This window comes from Equus asinus, chromosome 4 (assembly GCF_041296235.1).
Source record: "Equus asinus isolate D_3611 breed Donkey chromosome 4, EquAss-T2T_v2, whole genome shotgun sequence".
NCBI classification, from domain to species: Eukaryota; Metazoa; Chordata; class Mammalia; order Perissodactyla; family Equidae; genus Equus; species Equus asinus.
This window is the reverse complement of record NC_091793.1, coordinates 119,257,834-119,272,515: the sequence shown is the minus strand read 5'-3', so window position 1 is coordinate 119,272,515 and position 14,682 is coordinate 119,257,834. Positions and strand designations below refer to the sequence as shown.

The following is a 14,682-nucleotide window of genomic DNA, read 5'->3' as shown; positions in this document are numbered from 1 at the left end:
AAAGTGTCGTTTGCCTCACTTTTCAAAGTAAGGCTCAGAAAAATTTACTGACTAATGTTCACGTGGCAATGTAACAAAAACTAGAACCAGAAATAACATCTTATTCTTTCTAGTCTTACCAAAAAACATGCAGCTGCCTCCATTTCCCTTCAGCTGTAAACTTGTTAACCAATAAATAATCCCCTGGACATCTTGAGATAATTCCGTCTCAAAAACAATTTACTCATGAGAAACAAAAGTCTCATTTGACTTAGTTTCCCTTAAAGATTTTCTGCTAAATTTTATGTAGAAGCCATACAACTTTCAGCAGTTTCACTGAATGCGGCACACTGCTCATAATTTTAGCTTTCATTCCTTAGAATTTTTGCAGTTGCTGCTTTAATATCTTATTCTCTCATGCAATCTACCTGAACCTTTGCAAAGAAATAAATATAAAAATGGAATTCTTACTTTACCAATCTGTTCATGCTGAGGGGCCCCTCCAACTACTTCAGTAGTATGCTGACTCCGAAAATGACCGGCTCCAACTGAGTATCCTTCAAGAAAATGGAGAAAAGTATGAGAATTATCATTGGCAGTGGATAAAATATATCCTAAATCCACTCACAGAATTACGTGAGACTGAATTCTAGCATAGCAATACTCAAAATTGGTTATTTATCATGTTTTAAGCAATTATTAATGTGTTATGAAACCAGTCATGTGGCTTATATTTCCAAGTTCTAGAAATTCAAGATAGCACCTTCACATCTAGTTTGTTAGTACCTGTGAGTATGAGGACATGTTATCTTCTAGAATTACAACAGAAACATTTTGGAGTATTTAAAATATAACATCTTAAACTTTAAGTAAAAAAATCTTCCTAATCGTCAACTTTTTTGCCATGAAATCTTCCTATTGTGATAAAACTTTATAATGACACAAAAGGTCAAGTATTTTATTTTGTGATAAAAAGCATAATACTAAATTACATTTCTTATAATACTTCAAGATATCTTTCAACCATAAACAAGTAAATGGTGAATTGTAAATGAATTCCCTCTGTTTGAAAATGCATTTCTTCTGTTTGAATGGGAAAAAATAATACTGCCCTTTTTTATCATAATTCTGTCTGAGTCTAGGCTGCTCCCATGCAAGGCACATATGGTTTAAACAAATCTGTATTTTCTAAGAAACTATAGGAAAAGCATTCCTTTTACTATAACAGGAGCTAATGTCAGAAGACTCTTGTGTTTCTCTAGAAATGCAGACTATAAAGTGTCCTACTGCTAACTTATTAGGGAGGAGGGGAGGGGGGGAGTAGGGAGGGAGGGGAAAGGATGGAGGTGGGGGGTATGGGAAGGTGGGGGCGGGAAGCAGGGTGGGCAGTGGAGTGGGAGGACAGAAGGAAGATAAAAATAGCTAAGCTCTGGGAAATATTCTAAGAACTTATGAGGCGAAAGTCAATGAGTTGTTTTTAGACCCATGCTTCATAATCTTACCCCTTGTCTAGAACACTGTCAACAGACCCGCTGACTTTCAGTTGGTCCTTTAAGAAACTATACTTACTTACTCACTCAAATGACTAAATGAGTTAATTCACGTAAAATGCTTACAAAAGTTCTTGCCTCTTGCTTACCACAGTAAGCACTCAATAGATACTACCAATATAATAGTAAGTTGACTGCATAAAGATACAAGCTTACAGGTATTTTACTGCAAAGAGTAAACTAAGCTGGGAGTTCCAGTCTAAGAATTATACGTTGATGATTGTAGTCACATATATAAAATGTAAAATATTAAGTTAACTGTATCTTTCATTGCTACTGACCATTTTCATCTTTTGAAAATATAATTTCCCTTATTTAAAATTACTAGTATCTGTAAGGCAGAGATAATTTGAGTTAGCCAATTTTTGTAGTACCTAAATAACTTCCAAATTTTACTTGATTTTCTTTGTCTAAAAAAGCCTTGTATTTATTTGTAGTTATATTGTAGACGAAAAGAGAGCCAGTCCAATAAGATGATCCTGGGGCTCCCATCACAATTAAATCCTGCAAGAAAAAACAATTTATTATCATTTAAAAGTTTAATCTCACCACTCAAAACCTCCTCCAGGTATATATTTTAATAGTGAGTACATTTTGATACTATACTTCTGAAATCTGAGCATTTTATGAATTTAAAAGCATATCAGAAAAAAAAAAACACCAGAGAAGCTGGCTAACGAATTTTCAGCTAAAAGTAGAATTTTAGAAAAGAAACTCTGAAACTCTTACTTCACACCATCAGTGAACTTTAAAATCAAAGGTGGAATCGTTGTACAGTAGAGTAAGCTTTTGGGAGAAAGGCAATGTGGTTTCTACTAAAGTAAATCATATCTGGGCAATTCATTAGTGCTCATTACGGAGATAATCGTGTGTTGCCAAAGGGTAAAAAGTGGACTTAATCTATTTCAATTTGAGAAATGCCATTGACTAGTTTCCTTAACAATGTTAGCTTAGAAAAAAAAGTCTAATGAAATTGGGGTATATTTGATGATAAATACCAATTTAGGGAAAGGAGATAGAAGGTTGGAATGAGCAGACACTTGTCTGGTGAAATATAATCACTTTCAGCATTCAAGCCTACTTAACAGATTTCTAAATTTCCTAAACAATCCTGAATTTAAAAAGGTCAGTTTAAATGTAAACTAAATAAAGTATAATTTTTTTTTCATAGTAGGTAATATTTATGGAAATCGTTAACCCAAGGCTTGATACAGACTATCTACATAGATTCAGAAAACATTCATAAATTCCTAATGGGTTTTTAAGAGAAAGTGGGAGATTTGGGCGTTGAACACAACTGTAACATTTCACTGTATATCCTAGGCTGTCAGAGATTGATAGTTTGGGAATAGATAGGATTTAAGAGGATATTATTAAGTTCTTAAATCTCCCAATTCCCCTAACTTTAATGAAAACTGTGGATTCATATGCTTCCTTCAACTAGTAACTAAAAATAACATACTTAGATATTTTCAATGCCTAAGTTAACAAAACAAGTAACTATAGCTACTTTTCATTTCAGCTAAATTCTAAGTAAAATTAATATTCATTACTATAGACTTTTAGTTGGTCTTATGTGGCACAGCTATTAATATTTTCTTAAAATATATGTGAAATATTGAGTGGTGAAAATTGAGTTGTAATACTCTCAAATTTAAGAGACGTTATTCAGATCTTATACAAGTTTTACTTTCAAGGATAACATCAGTCTTCTAAGTCTTCAGTGGAATTAAAATTCTATACATAAACATTCATAGCAGCTAATTTTTGGACTATTACCTCTGTGTAAAAACTAGATATTCCAGCTTGACATGATGCAAAATTTTCACCAAATTTTTTCACAAAATCTAAAAGGAAGTGAAAAAACAATTTAGGATTTCATTTAAAAATAAAGACAAAATCTGCATAATTTTGCTTACCTTACATATCCTTACAAATCTACCTTGTAAGCTGTGTATTTTATACTATCTCATTTTTTAAAATAATAGTACCTTTGATAAAATTTAAGGTCACAATTCTATTGCCCATTAATCTTCAAAATGTCCCTATGAAATAGGAATAAAAATATTTACCCCTGCCTCTTTTTCACGGGAAGAACATGCAGCATACACTCAAAAACACTATCAAGTATCTAAGACAGAGGTAGGATTTGTGGTTTCCAGTCCAGGTTTCCCTTTAAAATAGGCTTCCTAGATTTTGCCCAGCTGAAAACAACAGACTGAGTCAAGAACTGCATGGAGATGGATGGTCTCTTATCACAAAATCCCCCTAAATTGATGCTTTGGGAACTTACTGTGGGGACAAAGCTTTGCTTCTCTTGAAGAAGGCGACATAAGTAAACCTCTATGAAAATAAAAATCAGGACCACATCTTCATTATGGCTTTGCTAACCAGAAAATTTAAGTAAATTGCTGAGTCACTTATAATTACTACTCCTCACGATTTTTCACTCTTTTTTATATTTTTCCTGACCCTATTTTTAATTTATATAAATTTTGCCCTAATTTTAGGTGTCTTAACTGTACGCCATTTTGAATTTTTTGTAGAATGTAGCTAGATATAACCAAGCAAAAATAAAAACTCTACTGTGAAAATGTTTTAAAGTGTAAACCATAAACCATTAGGAAAAAGAGAATAAACATACAGACATCTAGACTGAGTTTTACTGTAGTTGAGAATTTTAAATTCATCTTTTAGCTTCTCAGTATCCAAAGGCGAATTAGGAATGTATGTGATATAACTTCTCCGTGACGTCAAATTCCAGAGAGGAAAGACCCCAATATTAATAGAATTAATAACTGAATTTGCATACTTAGTCAAAGTTTTGTCAGGTAATAGAAATTTTCTTTGGCCACTGGGGTAAACATTTTGGTTTGAAAAACTGGAACTTGGCATTCATATATATTTAATTCTTAGTTTTCCAAAGACACATTCTTAGAATTTTAGTTCTGTTACAAATCTCATTTTTAATTCTCCCTTGACATTCACTCTAATTTTGCTCATTCCAGTGATTTAAGTCCTAGCTCTGTTCAAACTAATGCTACGTATGGCCTAGAATTTTCATGGCAAAGACCCTTCAAACTCAAGATACCAATTCCTTGCTGTTTCAAGGAAAATGTGAATTTGAAGAAAGAAAACAGTGAGTAGGAAAGATTTGCTTACACCTATGCTTTAAATCTTTCTGAATATTCTTGGAAGCTAAAGGTAAAGAAAGAAACCAAAACAATTTTCTCCTTTCTGATCAGACTTTTCTATCTAATTTCATGATTTTAAGTGTCCTATACTTGAAGGGCATTAGGCTCACTTATACGGAACTGAAAATAAATTAAATGCAAAAGTGAGTAATTACTAACTAGATTCTAGAATTATTCAAATTAACCTGTAGAACTTCTATTCCTAAAAACACAAAGTACATTTTTGAAAACTAATACTAGTGCAATTGGGTAAAAAAGGAAAGAATACTTTGAGTAGTTAAAAAGAACATAGCTATTTCAAAGATGTCCGTCTCTCTGCACATCCAAATTGAAAATAAATTTTAAAGGCATTCCCTTGTTTCTCTTGATCCAATCAATATCAAAATCATAGCTTACCTTGGTAACATGGAGCTATTCTTTTACTTAGTTCTGCTCGTAAATCAGAGGGCATTCCATAGCAAACACCCGTGGGGAGTTTATTTTCATTCTTTATGTAAAATATATTTTTCCATCTATGCCCACAAGTCTGAATAAAACATAAAAGTAGACCAAATTATGTGAAAGTCACACCAGAATATCTGATTTCATGATGTTATTAGTAGACCCAATCCAATAACCTACCACGATGGATCCATTTTCTCCTGGCTGTCTGGAAAGCGTGACCCCCAACCATTGATTGTCTCTTTCTTCCAAACAAGTCTTTCCACAAGGTTCTCCACTGGGGCTACCTAAAGCATTTGAAAATAATTTTATCATCAGTTATCTTGAAAACAACGTTATTTTATGAGAGCAGAGAAAATAAACATGCATGCTTATCCCCAATGTTTTTTTCTTTCAGCCATGTGTGAAATGCCCTTGTACCCGGCTTCTCTATCTTCTATTCAGTGCACACTGTGCCAATATAATTGTTCTCTCACAAGGTGATTTTTGTAGGAATGACCTCCAATGGGAACACGATGAAAAGATGGCCTTGATAAAGGAGATAGCTAACCAACATGACTAGGAGGGGGGAAGACCAGTCAAAACCAACATAGGCTGTGCAAATTTAACTTCAATGTACAATGCTTGGCAACGAATTTGCACCTTTGTTTTGACCACTTATCTAACAATGCAAGCAACATTACCAGAGCACTTTTTAAAACATTTCCCGTACTGAGACATTTAGAAAGACTACAATATGGTTCTTAGCCTTTCAGTAACAATTTATCGAAGCTGGAAGGTGATGATTGAGCACGTAGAAAGTAGCTGCATATAATTAGCATAATAACAACGCTAGCATTTACAAGAAACTGCCCTGTGGTTTACATTTAGTGGATTGTGACGTGTTTTCAACAAAGAAAAACCCACTGGAAAAACCAGATTATTTCAGTAGTAAATAAAAAACTTCAATAGGCACTTCAGTAAATGCATGAATAGCCAGAAAGCCAAACATAAAACATTACTCGTGGGCAATACAGTACTTCTTAACTGTACAAGAAAAAGTGATCTTCCCAGTGATAATCTCTTTTGTTAGACTGACTTCTTTGCTTTAAAGCTTGGATCCTATATTAAAGTGATTTCACATAAATGATTTGGGAGAGAATAAGATACAGCATATTAAGGTTCCTTTTGCTGTCCTTATTTTCACCCTCATCAACTGCCATGTGACAGTTCTATTCCACCTGAGCTTAATTCCAAAGGCAGGGACATACATTCGCATCAATTTGATTGGAGAAGGATGTCAAACTTAGATTTACTTAATTTTGAACACTGGTCACTGATACCAAGTTCTATACATTTATAGTGACCATTCTCTAAATCATTAGGCAATTTGTCTCCTATAAGTTTGACCCCTAGATAAAGCTTCCTGGGCAAACTCAGAATTCCTACATAGATAAGAAGACTAATATTACGAAAGTGAAATTACGTGCAGTAAATCTCCTGCGTAGGAGAGATTTTGTCTAAGAAGTATAGGGAGATGTCTGTGTATAGATTTATTTGTTCTCCAAACCATTGTTCAGGAGAAAAAACCAACCCTCAACATGGCTGAACTGAAGTAGATTTCCTAGCCCCCTTCTCTGGAGCTTGATTCATCAGGTCCAGGTGAGGCCCTGACTACCCAGGTGATTCTCATGGTCTGGAACATTGGTACAATGGGACATGGATCATGTTTTTCTGGTCAGATTTCTTGTAGAATGACGGCTCCCACCAATTGGTAGTGACTGCCTGGAGCTCAAGACTGAAAGGAAGATGACTAACGATCTGTCTGCAAAAAGAATTCTCAGGTTGATTGGCAACGTCTACTTGGAATGGCAAGGGAATGCAAATCTTGATACAGGATGGCCCGGGTGGAAACATAAGGTCTCCATCTTAAAACTAATAAAGAAAGTAAAACAGGAAAGGAGGAGGGAGAGGGAAGAAGAAAGACAATTGTGTGTGTTGGGTGGATAAGTATTAACATAGGTAGTTTTTATTGTGGCTACATGATGGCAACATAATCAAAAGAAAGTGAAGGGATGAAGAAAAATTTTAATTTATCATGATGCAATTTTCAGTCTGACTTTTCACTAAAATCACCAGTTTTTTTTTTACTGTCAAAAATAGATGATAAATGGTAGATTCCATCTACCTGAAGTTCCTATCGTTTACCACAGCAGACCTTTCAATGAAATAGCTTCTCTGAAAATACCAAAGTCTTTCTAAAATTATAGGCAATACTCAGTTACCTAAGGCAAATGAACAGAAGGAAAATTAAGGACAGGAGAGGACAGAAGTCACAAATAACACATTATCTCTGTTAAAATGTTATATTTAACGGACACTTTCATCAAGACTACACTCAACATTTAGAAACAAATTTACTGTTGTAGAGATGTCACCCAAAAGTTTAAAAATAGTAAATATACAATAGCTTAGAACCACAAATACCATGTAAATTGCTTGATGAAAATAGCTATAAAGTTTTTATGTACAAAAATAGTGAACTGTTTTTGTCTTTCTTAGCTGAGATCTCTTATTTGTAAATTCTTTCTTAGCTGAGATCTCTTATTTGTAAATTTTAAAATGAAGACTAGAGAAACTCTTGTGTTATTACGCTGTTTTCTGGGCCCGTGGATGATTCCACATTGCATCCTCTGCTTTAGTTTTAGCTCCTCCAGGTCACATCACAATAGCCTCACTGCTTGGAGTCTCACACTTAGGTTCACACACATCGTAGCCAAACTACTCACTTTCCCACCTTACCATGTCGCTTCCCTCAAACATCTTTCTCTCCATGTCTGAGTACCTCTCAGCTCTCTGGGACTTACACCAACTCCCTTGCTCCTCCCCCGACCCCACCCTGACTCCTGCTTCTCAGGCCGTTGGCCCAAATTATAGCACCAGCTTTCCTGGTTCTTCAGCTTGCATATGGCAGATCACGGGACTTAGCCTCCACGCTGAGGGAGCCAATTCCTGTAATAAATCTCCTCTTACACGTACCTACCTGTCTACCCTACACTATCGGTTATATTTCTCTGGTGAACCCTGACTAATACAACTATATTTATTCACAACTCTCCTGTCTACTTCCAAGGCTGAGTAAATAATGACCTAATTCATCTTGCCCAGGACTGCATCTTGTTCATCATTATCCCATCTCCAACACACAGCCCAGAAATGCGTGATGAAAATGGAAGGATCAATAAGTGAAAAACAATTCAAAGCTTCAATTGGGGTTTGATTAAGTTTCCTCTATTTGTGTTTTGTATCTTAATTTGAAACGTGTACAAAAGGATGAATGCACAGGCAAAATGAAAATTCACGAAAACAACAAAGTCATGAAACAATTATTCATCCCCATAAGCAAACAAATAAATAGACTCACACGAACGTAAGTTTCTCCTTTCCGCTTCCTACCACTGCTTCTGCCATGGAGCCAGCACCCAACAACGATAATGCTGAGGTCCTTTCAGCACTGGTTACAAGTCAGGATCAGTACAAAGAACAGCCTGTAAGCCCCCACTGCTGTTCTGGGTCTTCTCATTTCTAGGAACTCTTGACCCTTTTCTTCTGTAGTGCTTGCAGAATCTTCGCAGAGAGGGAAGACCTTTACATCATCGGCTTATGCTCAGGGCCTTCTCCAGAGCTCTCCCTTACCCTTGCTTGCTCCTGAGTCCACTCCTTTAAACGGGGTTCTCAGCCTTGACTGGACATTAGCATTACCTGGGAAGAGTTTTGAGCCAACACCTGGTCCCCACTCCCAGAGGCTCAGATTTGATGGGTGACTGTTGAAACCAGACATCAGAATTTTTTGAAAGGCTCCCCAGGTGGTTGTGTGTGGTGTGGATATGAGCTTCTGAGCAATTGCTCTACAGTATAAATGGTTATGGCTTTTCCTGCATTTTATCATATTTGAAAAGAAACTACTCTGTTTTTAAAATGATGGTCATACCTTTTACGTCCTCTTTGGTTTCAGCTAGATACTGAAATACAGTATCAAATGTTAAGGAAATGTTTTTCATGTGTAAATACAGTATTTCTAATTCGGTTAGAAATGATGATTATTAGAACTGTCATGAGAAAGCTAATTCTCATGAATTTCCCTGACAGAACATCATAAATTCAGATTATCTTTATATTTTATCTAAACGTCATGCTGAAATGCTTTATAATCTGGTTTTCAATTCAGCTCATACATTACTAATCTAAACTCTTAAGTCAATCAAACCAGCTTCATAATTGAAAAAGTACTTTACATGGTTTAACATAAAAGAAGTCAGCAGAAATTAACATGTGATAATTTCCCATGCTTTTATACAACTAGAATGACTAATTCTTAGCACAGTTGAATGCATTTTCCTAGTAGACATTAAAAATACAAAGTCCTCACTCATAAGTAGAAGACAAAAACGACAAAAAGAAAAAGACACATAGCATTGGAGATTGGACTGGTGGTTACCATTGGGGAAGGCGGGAGGGGGGAGGGCAAAAGGGGTGATTAGGGTCCCATGTGAGGGGATGCACTATAATTAGTGTTCGGGCGGTGAACATGATGTAATGTATCCAGAATTCGAAATATGATGTACATCCGAAAAAAATAAAAATTAAATTAAAAAAAATACAAAGTCACATAAAAACCGTATCCCTTATCCTAAAAATTAAGCGCATCTTTCTCTTTCCACTTTTTTTTCATTTGAAAAACAAACTAAAGATGTATGCTTACTACTTCAGTTTATTTCCATCTACTGATTTTGTATCAGCACATACATGTGTATATAAATGTGAAAGCAGCAATTTTAATAGATGAATATAAAGGATGTTAGTACAGAGCCAATTAGGTACACTCATTACCATCTTCTTTTTTGTTGTTATTCACATTACCAGTTTTAGCGTCATTGCTCCAAGTGCCAAATATGACAGAGACTATGGAAGACTAGCTTTTCCATCTTGCATGTCACCTCCATGAGGGCAAATTGACTATTTTGTTGACTGTGGCATCCCCACCACACAGAACAGGGCCTTACGTGCAGCAGGCAGGAACGACATATGCATTTGCTGAGGGAGAGCATTCTGAAATGCATTACACCACCACAAAAATCCTTTACTAGAGAGTATTACTGCAAAATTTTCACCCAACTCGCAGGGATTTTAGCTTTGGAGAGGTATTCCTTCACTACTCTTCTTTTCTACTTCTGTTCCAAAATATTATTCCCTTAAGTTTTAAGACAGTAACAGATGGTCTGAAGGGAAACAGCATTTGCAGGTTTGAAGATCTTTACAAAGTGTGATCTGTGAGTAGGACAATTAAAGACTGAGAATCAGCTGGGGCCCACAGGAGGCGCCCGTCTCAGAGGGTTTCTGCAAGGACTGTGGGGAGTAAATGCGATATGTGTGGAGTGCTTGGGCCAGAGCCTAGCAGAGAAAGCACACAAATGTTAGTTGATGTTGACATTATTATTATTTTAAGGACAAAGCTAAACATACATTTAAGCTGCACTTATGTCATGGCATATACCCTCTCCATAAAATATTTGTGGCACATCTGAGGCCTTATCATACACATTAACTCATTTAATTCTCACTGTAGCAGCAGACTATGTTATCAATCCCATTTTACAGATGAGAAAATTTAGTCTGAAAGAAGTAACTTGCCTGAATCCATGGGACTGGTAAATGGAAAAGATTAGAATCAAAAATCAAAAACTTGTCAGTAATCAAAGTCCTGTTACTACCCGCTACTCTAGTATATAAAATAGAACTCTACAAATATTTCAGATGTATGAATCAACTGAAATGAATTTCACTTCCTAAGTCTTTTTTTTCAGCTGAAAATGTGTAAAATATCACAAATCTGCCCACAGACTGTACAGTCAACTTTCTCGTGTTTCAGAAAAATGTCATTTACTTGGTCCCTGTCTTGCCCTGCCCTTTTTCTCAATTTAGATCAGTTCTCGGTTCTTCTTTGACATTTTCACTGAGGAATAACAAGGAGGAAGATCAGACTCAAAGTTCTTTCTATAACTGTTGACAGCTTGAGCGAAGAACTTTGTGGGTAGGGGAGCCTGAGACTATCGGGTGCAATGACATGCTGTTTATCTGCCTGTATCACAGTGCTCTGCTTCCCCATTGGCTCAAGCTCTAATTCTTGCTTTCTAGCTACTGAGACAACAGACACATTTATCTGATCTTTCAAAACATGTGATGGAATTTCAAGTTTCAGAAAAATGGTGAAAGCCCTTACTTCTCCAAATTGCTTTTTTTTCAAAGATTGGCACCTGAGCTAACATCTGTTGCCAATCTTCTTTTCTCCTCCTCCCCCTCCTCCTCCTCCTCCTCCTTCTTCTTCTCCCCAAACCCCCCAGCACATAGTTATATATTCTAGTTGTAGGTCCTTCTGGTTGTGCTATGTGGGACACCACCTCAGCATGGCCTGATGAGTGGTGCTGGGTCCGCACCCAGGGTCTGAACCAGTGCAACCCTGGGCTGGCGAAGTGAAGTGTCCAGACCTAACCACTTGGCCACAGGGCCGGCCCCCTAATTGCTTTTTGTAAAGTTGAAGTTCTATTCTATTGAAAGATGAGTCCTATATCTTTCAAATTCTTCCACTCTAAATTCGTCTCAAAGAATCCTGAAGTTAATGACTTATTCTATTCTATGTTCTACAAAGAAGCATTCATTCAAGATATCTTTATTTGTAGACGCGATAACTACTGAGTGAAAATAATTATACAATTCCTTCCTCTACCGAAATTCAGGATATTAGAAAAACAGATGGGATTGAAAGAGAACAAATCAATTCGCATATGACATTAGAAGACCTGCCCGTGCAGGGCTGTTAAGTATACCTGTGCACACAAGACTGCCTGGGACCTAGTAGGTGTTCACTAAATGGGAAATGCTTCTGCTCCCCAGCATGCCCACATCATGTGGATTGGGCTACACCTGCTGAGGGAGCTCACAGTGCTGCGACATTGGATCAGCAGCCTTTAGCTCTTTAAGTCAAGTGCCCCCCTTTTTCACTTTTTCTTATCAAATCCTAATTACTATTAAATCCATTATATTATGTTTGCTGTATTAAACTGTGTACTTTTGCCGTGCATTACATGGTGGTGATGTTTCTAAAAGATAACTCTGATGTTTGTGAATTCAATAGCAATAATTTGAGTTATGAAAAGTAAAATACCCAAGTTTTAGAGGTTGATACCAAACATGAGAGTAATAAACTTCTAAGACCATTTCCTCCCACTCATCTAATAACAAACAAGAGTCAAAATATCAAAATAAAGCTCAAAATTAAAAGCCATTCTCAAAGTATTTTCTTTCTAGAAAAACGTGCATTTAAAAGTCATATTCTCAGACTTCCTAGTCAAAATCCGATAACGGCTAATCATCATGCTTAATGTATGTGAGAAATACCTCATGTAATCATAGGCCTGAAAATCCAGTTATTTCAGTCCTCTAATTCATTTTATTTCATATACACTTTTACTTTATAACTTTATTGTATTCAGAAAGAGAGTTCAACACAGAGGTAAACGTCCCCAGGGAGTAGCCCCAAGTTTTAGGGTTTCAATTTCATGAATCTGCATTGATCCTGAGTCAGCACTGGGCCTCAGAACTCTAGAAAAGCAAATCGCTTGTAAGCTTGATTCTAGGTTCGGGGTCTCCTCCAGGACCTTAGGCCAAACCTCCTCAAATTCTTGCAGAAAACTTCAACAAGTCTTTTTACTAACTACAGCAGAAAAATATACCGCAACTGATCTATTTGGTGAGCTTAATTTGGAGGAACATTGTCTTAGCATAATTAGAAATATTCATTATATAGTTTCTATGTACCAAGCACACTTTTAATATATGTAAACATACATATTAACTCAATTTTCATTACATCCCTCTGAGTAGGTATTATTATTACTATTATCCCAATTTTACAGATGGAGAAACTGAAGCAAAGGGAGATGAGGCATCTTGCCCAAAGTCACACCGCTAGCAAGTGGAGGAAGGAAGAATTCAAACCCACACTGTCAACCACCACCCTATACTACCTTACAATGATTTGTTAGGAGTACTTTCCCTGTTAAGCAGGGAAAGAATCCAAATGTTAACATTATTAATAATCCTATACTAATTCTGTTTCTATAATAACCTACTATTATGATATTATAACATTAATTTCCAACATTAGAAAATAAGAAAAGAAAATTCTTTACTTCCATGGCTTTCAATTAATCTCCTGGACTTAAGGATTCATTTGGAAAATTATTGCAAAATGTACACCACTTTTAGTCTTTGAAACAAGAAAAATACAAAAATCCAAACAGACAAAACTCAGGGAAACCTGCTCTCACTTAATGCTAGGTGATCAATGTTGAAGTTCTGTGCTTGGTTTTGGAATTCACAAGTTAGAACAGAGTTGGTCACAAAGATAGGAAGGTTTAAAAATACGTGAGAGAAGTAAAACTCAGTCAGGGAGTCCATGGCATCGTCCTGTACTAACACAGGGGGAACTGTCCAAACTTTAAAGGATAGAATAAGACGTTACGGATTTGCAAACAAAATAAGGATATTCTAATGAATACTGGAAAACTTTCACAAGAAAACAAAAATGGTATCAGGGTGAGGTAGACCTAGAAAGATTTTACAAACAGAGGGTATACATTGACCAGCATCTTCCACAGAGGGTGTGATTTAAAAAGGACACGTCTAATCCACTACACAAAGTATTTCCCATAAAAGAGATTTGACAGCTAAGTCTACACTCTTACTATTTCTGAAAATATTCATTGTAATTTACAGAATTTCATATAATTTATATGAAAAAGGTTTCCTATCTTTTTTTTATTGAGGTAACAATGGTTTATAACATTACATAAATTTCAGGGCTACATCATTATATTTCAGTTTCTGTGTGGATTACATCACATTCACCACCCAAAGACTAATTATCATCCATCACCAAACAAATGTGCCCTTTTTTAAAAAAATTCTTGGGGGTAAACTGAAAACATCAGAATAAACACATTGCATTTCTGAGCCCAGTCCTGTCACTTGTAAGTTATGTCTATGTTCTAATTTGATGTTTCCAGCTACGCTTAACAGAAAAAATCTGTTTTTAAAGATGATCAGTCTCAAGCTCCCCCTCTCAGGAGTGGGTGTCATTGTTTACATTGCCTGGTGTGATTAGGCGGAGTCTTTGAAGCCAAGGCTGGCCCAGACCTCTAGGAATCACTCTGAAGTGCGCAGCAGAGGAGCCCACGCACATCTGAGAAATGCATCTAGCCATTTTATATCTATTGAACTTTCACTATGTACTCATCAAAACTGGTCAGAACTGGCTCAATTACTCAAGTGTCCACTCTTCCAGGAGACCTTCTCTTATCATCCAAACAATTTCCTCTCCCTTCTGTGTGAGTCTCTATCGTCATGCTTATTACATGTCCTCATAAATAATTATCTGTTTACCTGTCTCCCCTGCCATCTAGACTGAGTTCTTTGAGGGC

At 36.2% G+C, this 14,682-nt stretch overlaps 1 protein-coding gene across 3 annotated transcripts in view; it reads right to left on the bottom strand.

The window, feature by feature from the left end:
• The window catches only part of ITGA4 (integrin subunit alpha 4), a 77,781-nt gene that overhangs the window by 52,292 nt on the left and 10,807 nt on the right, over nt 1-14,682 (bottom strand). For all 3 annotated transcript variants that reach the window (XR_011502882.1, XM_014834042.3, XM_070508204.1), the window contains 5 exons: nt 5,345-5,451; nt 5,120-5,249; nt 3,309-3,376; nt 1,904-2,033; nt 451-536 (listed from right to left, as the gene is read on the bottom strand). Coding sequence is in view for 2 of the 3 variants with exons in the window: in XM_014834042.3 (XP_014689528.2) it covers nt 451-536; nt 1,904-2,033; nt 3,309-3,376; nt 5,120-5,249; nt 5,345-5,451 (521 nt within the window). In the remaining variant the exon portion in view is untranslated. The remainder of the gene's footprint in view (nt 1-450; nt 537-1,903; nt 2,034-3,308; nt 3,377-5,119; nt 5,250-5,344; nt 5,452-14,682) is intronic.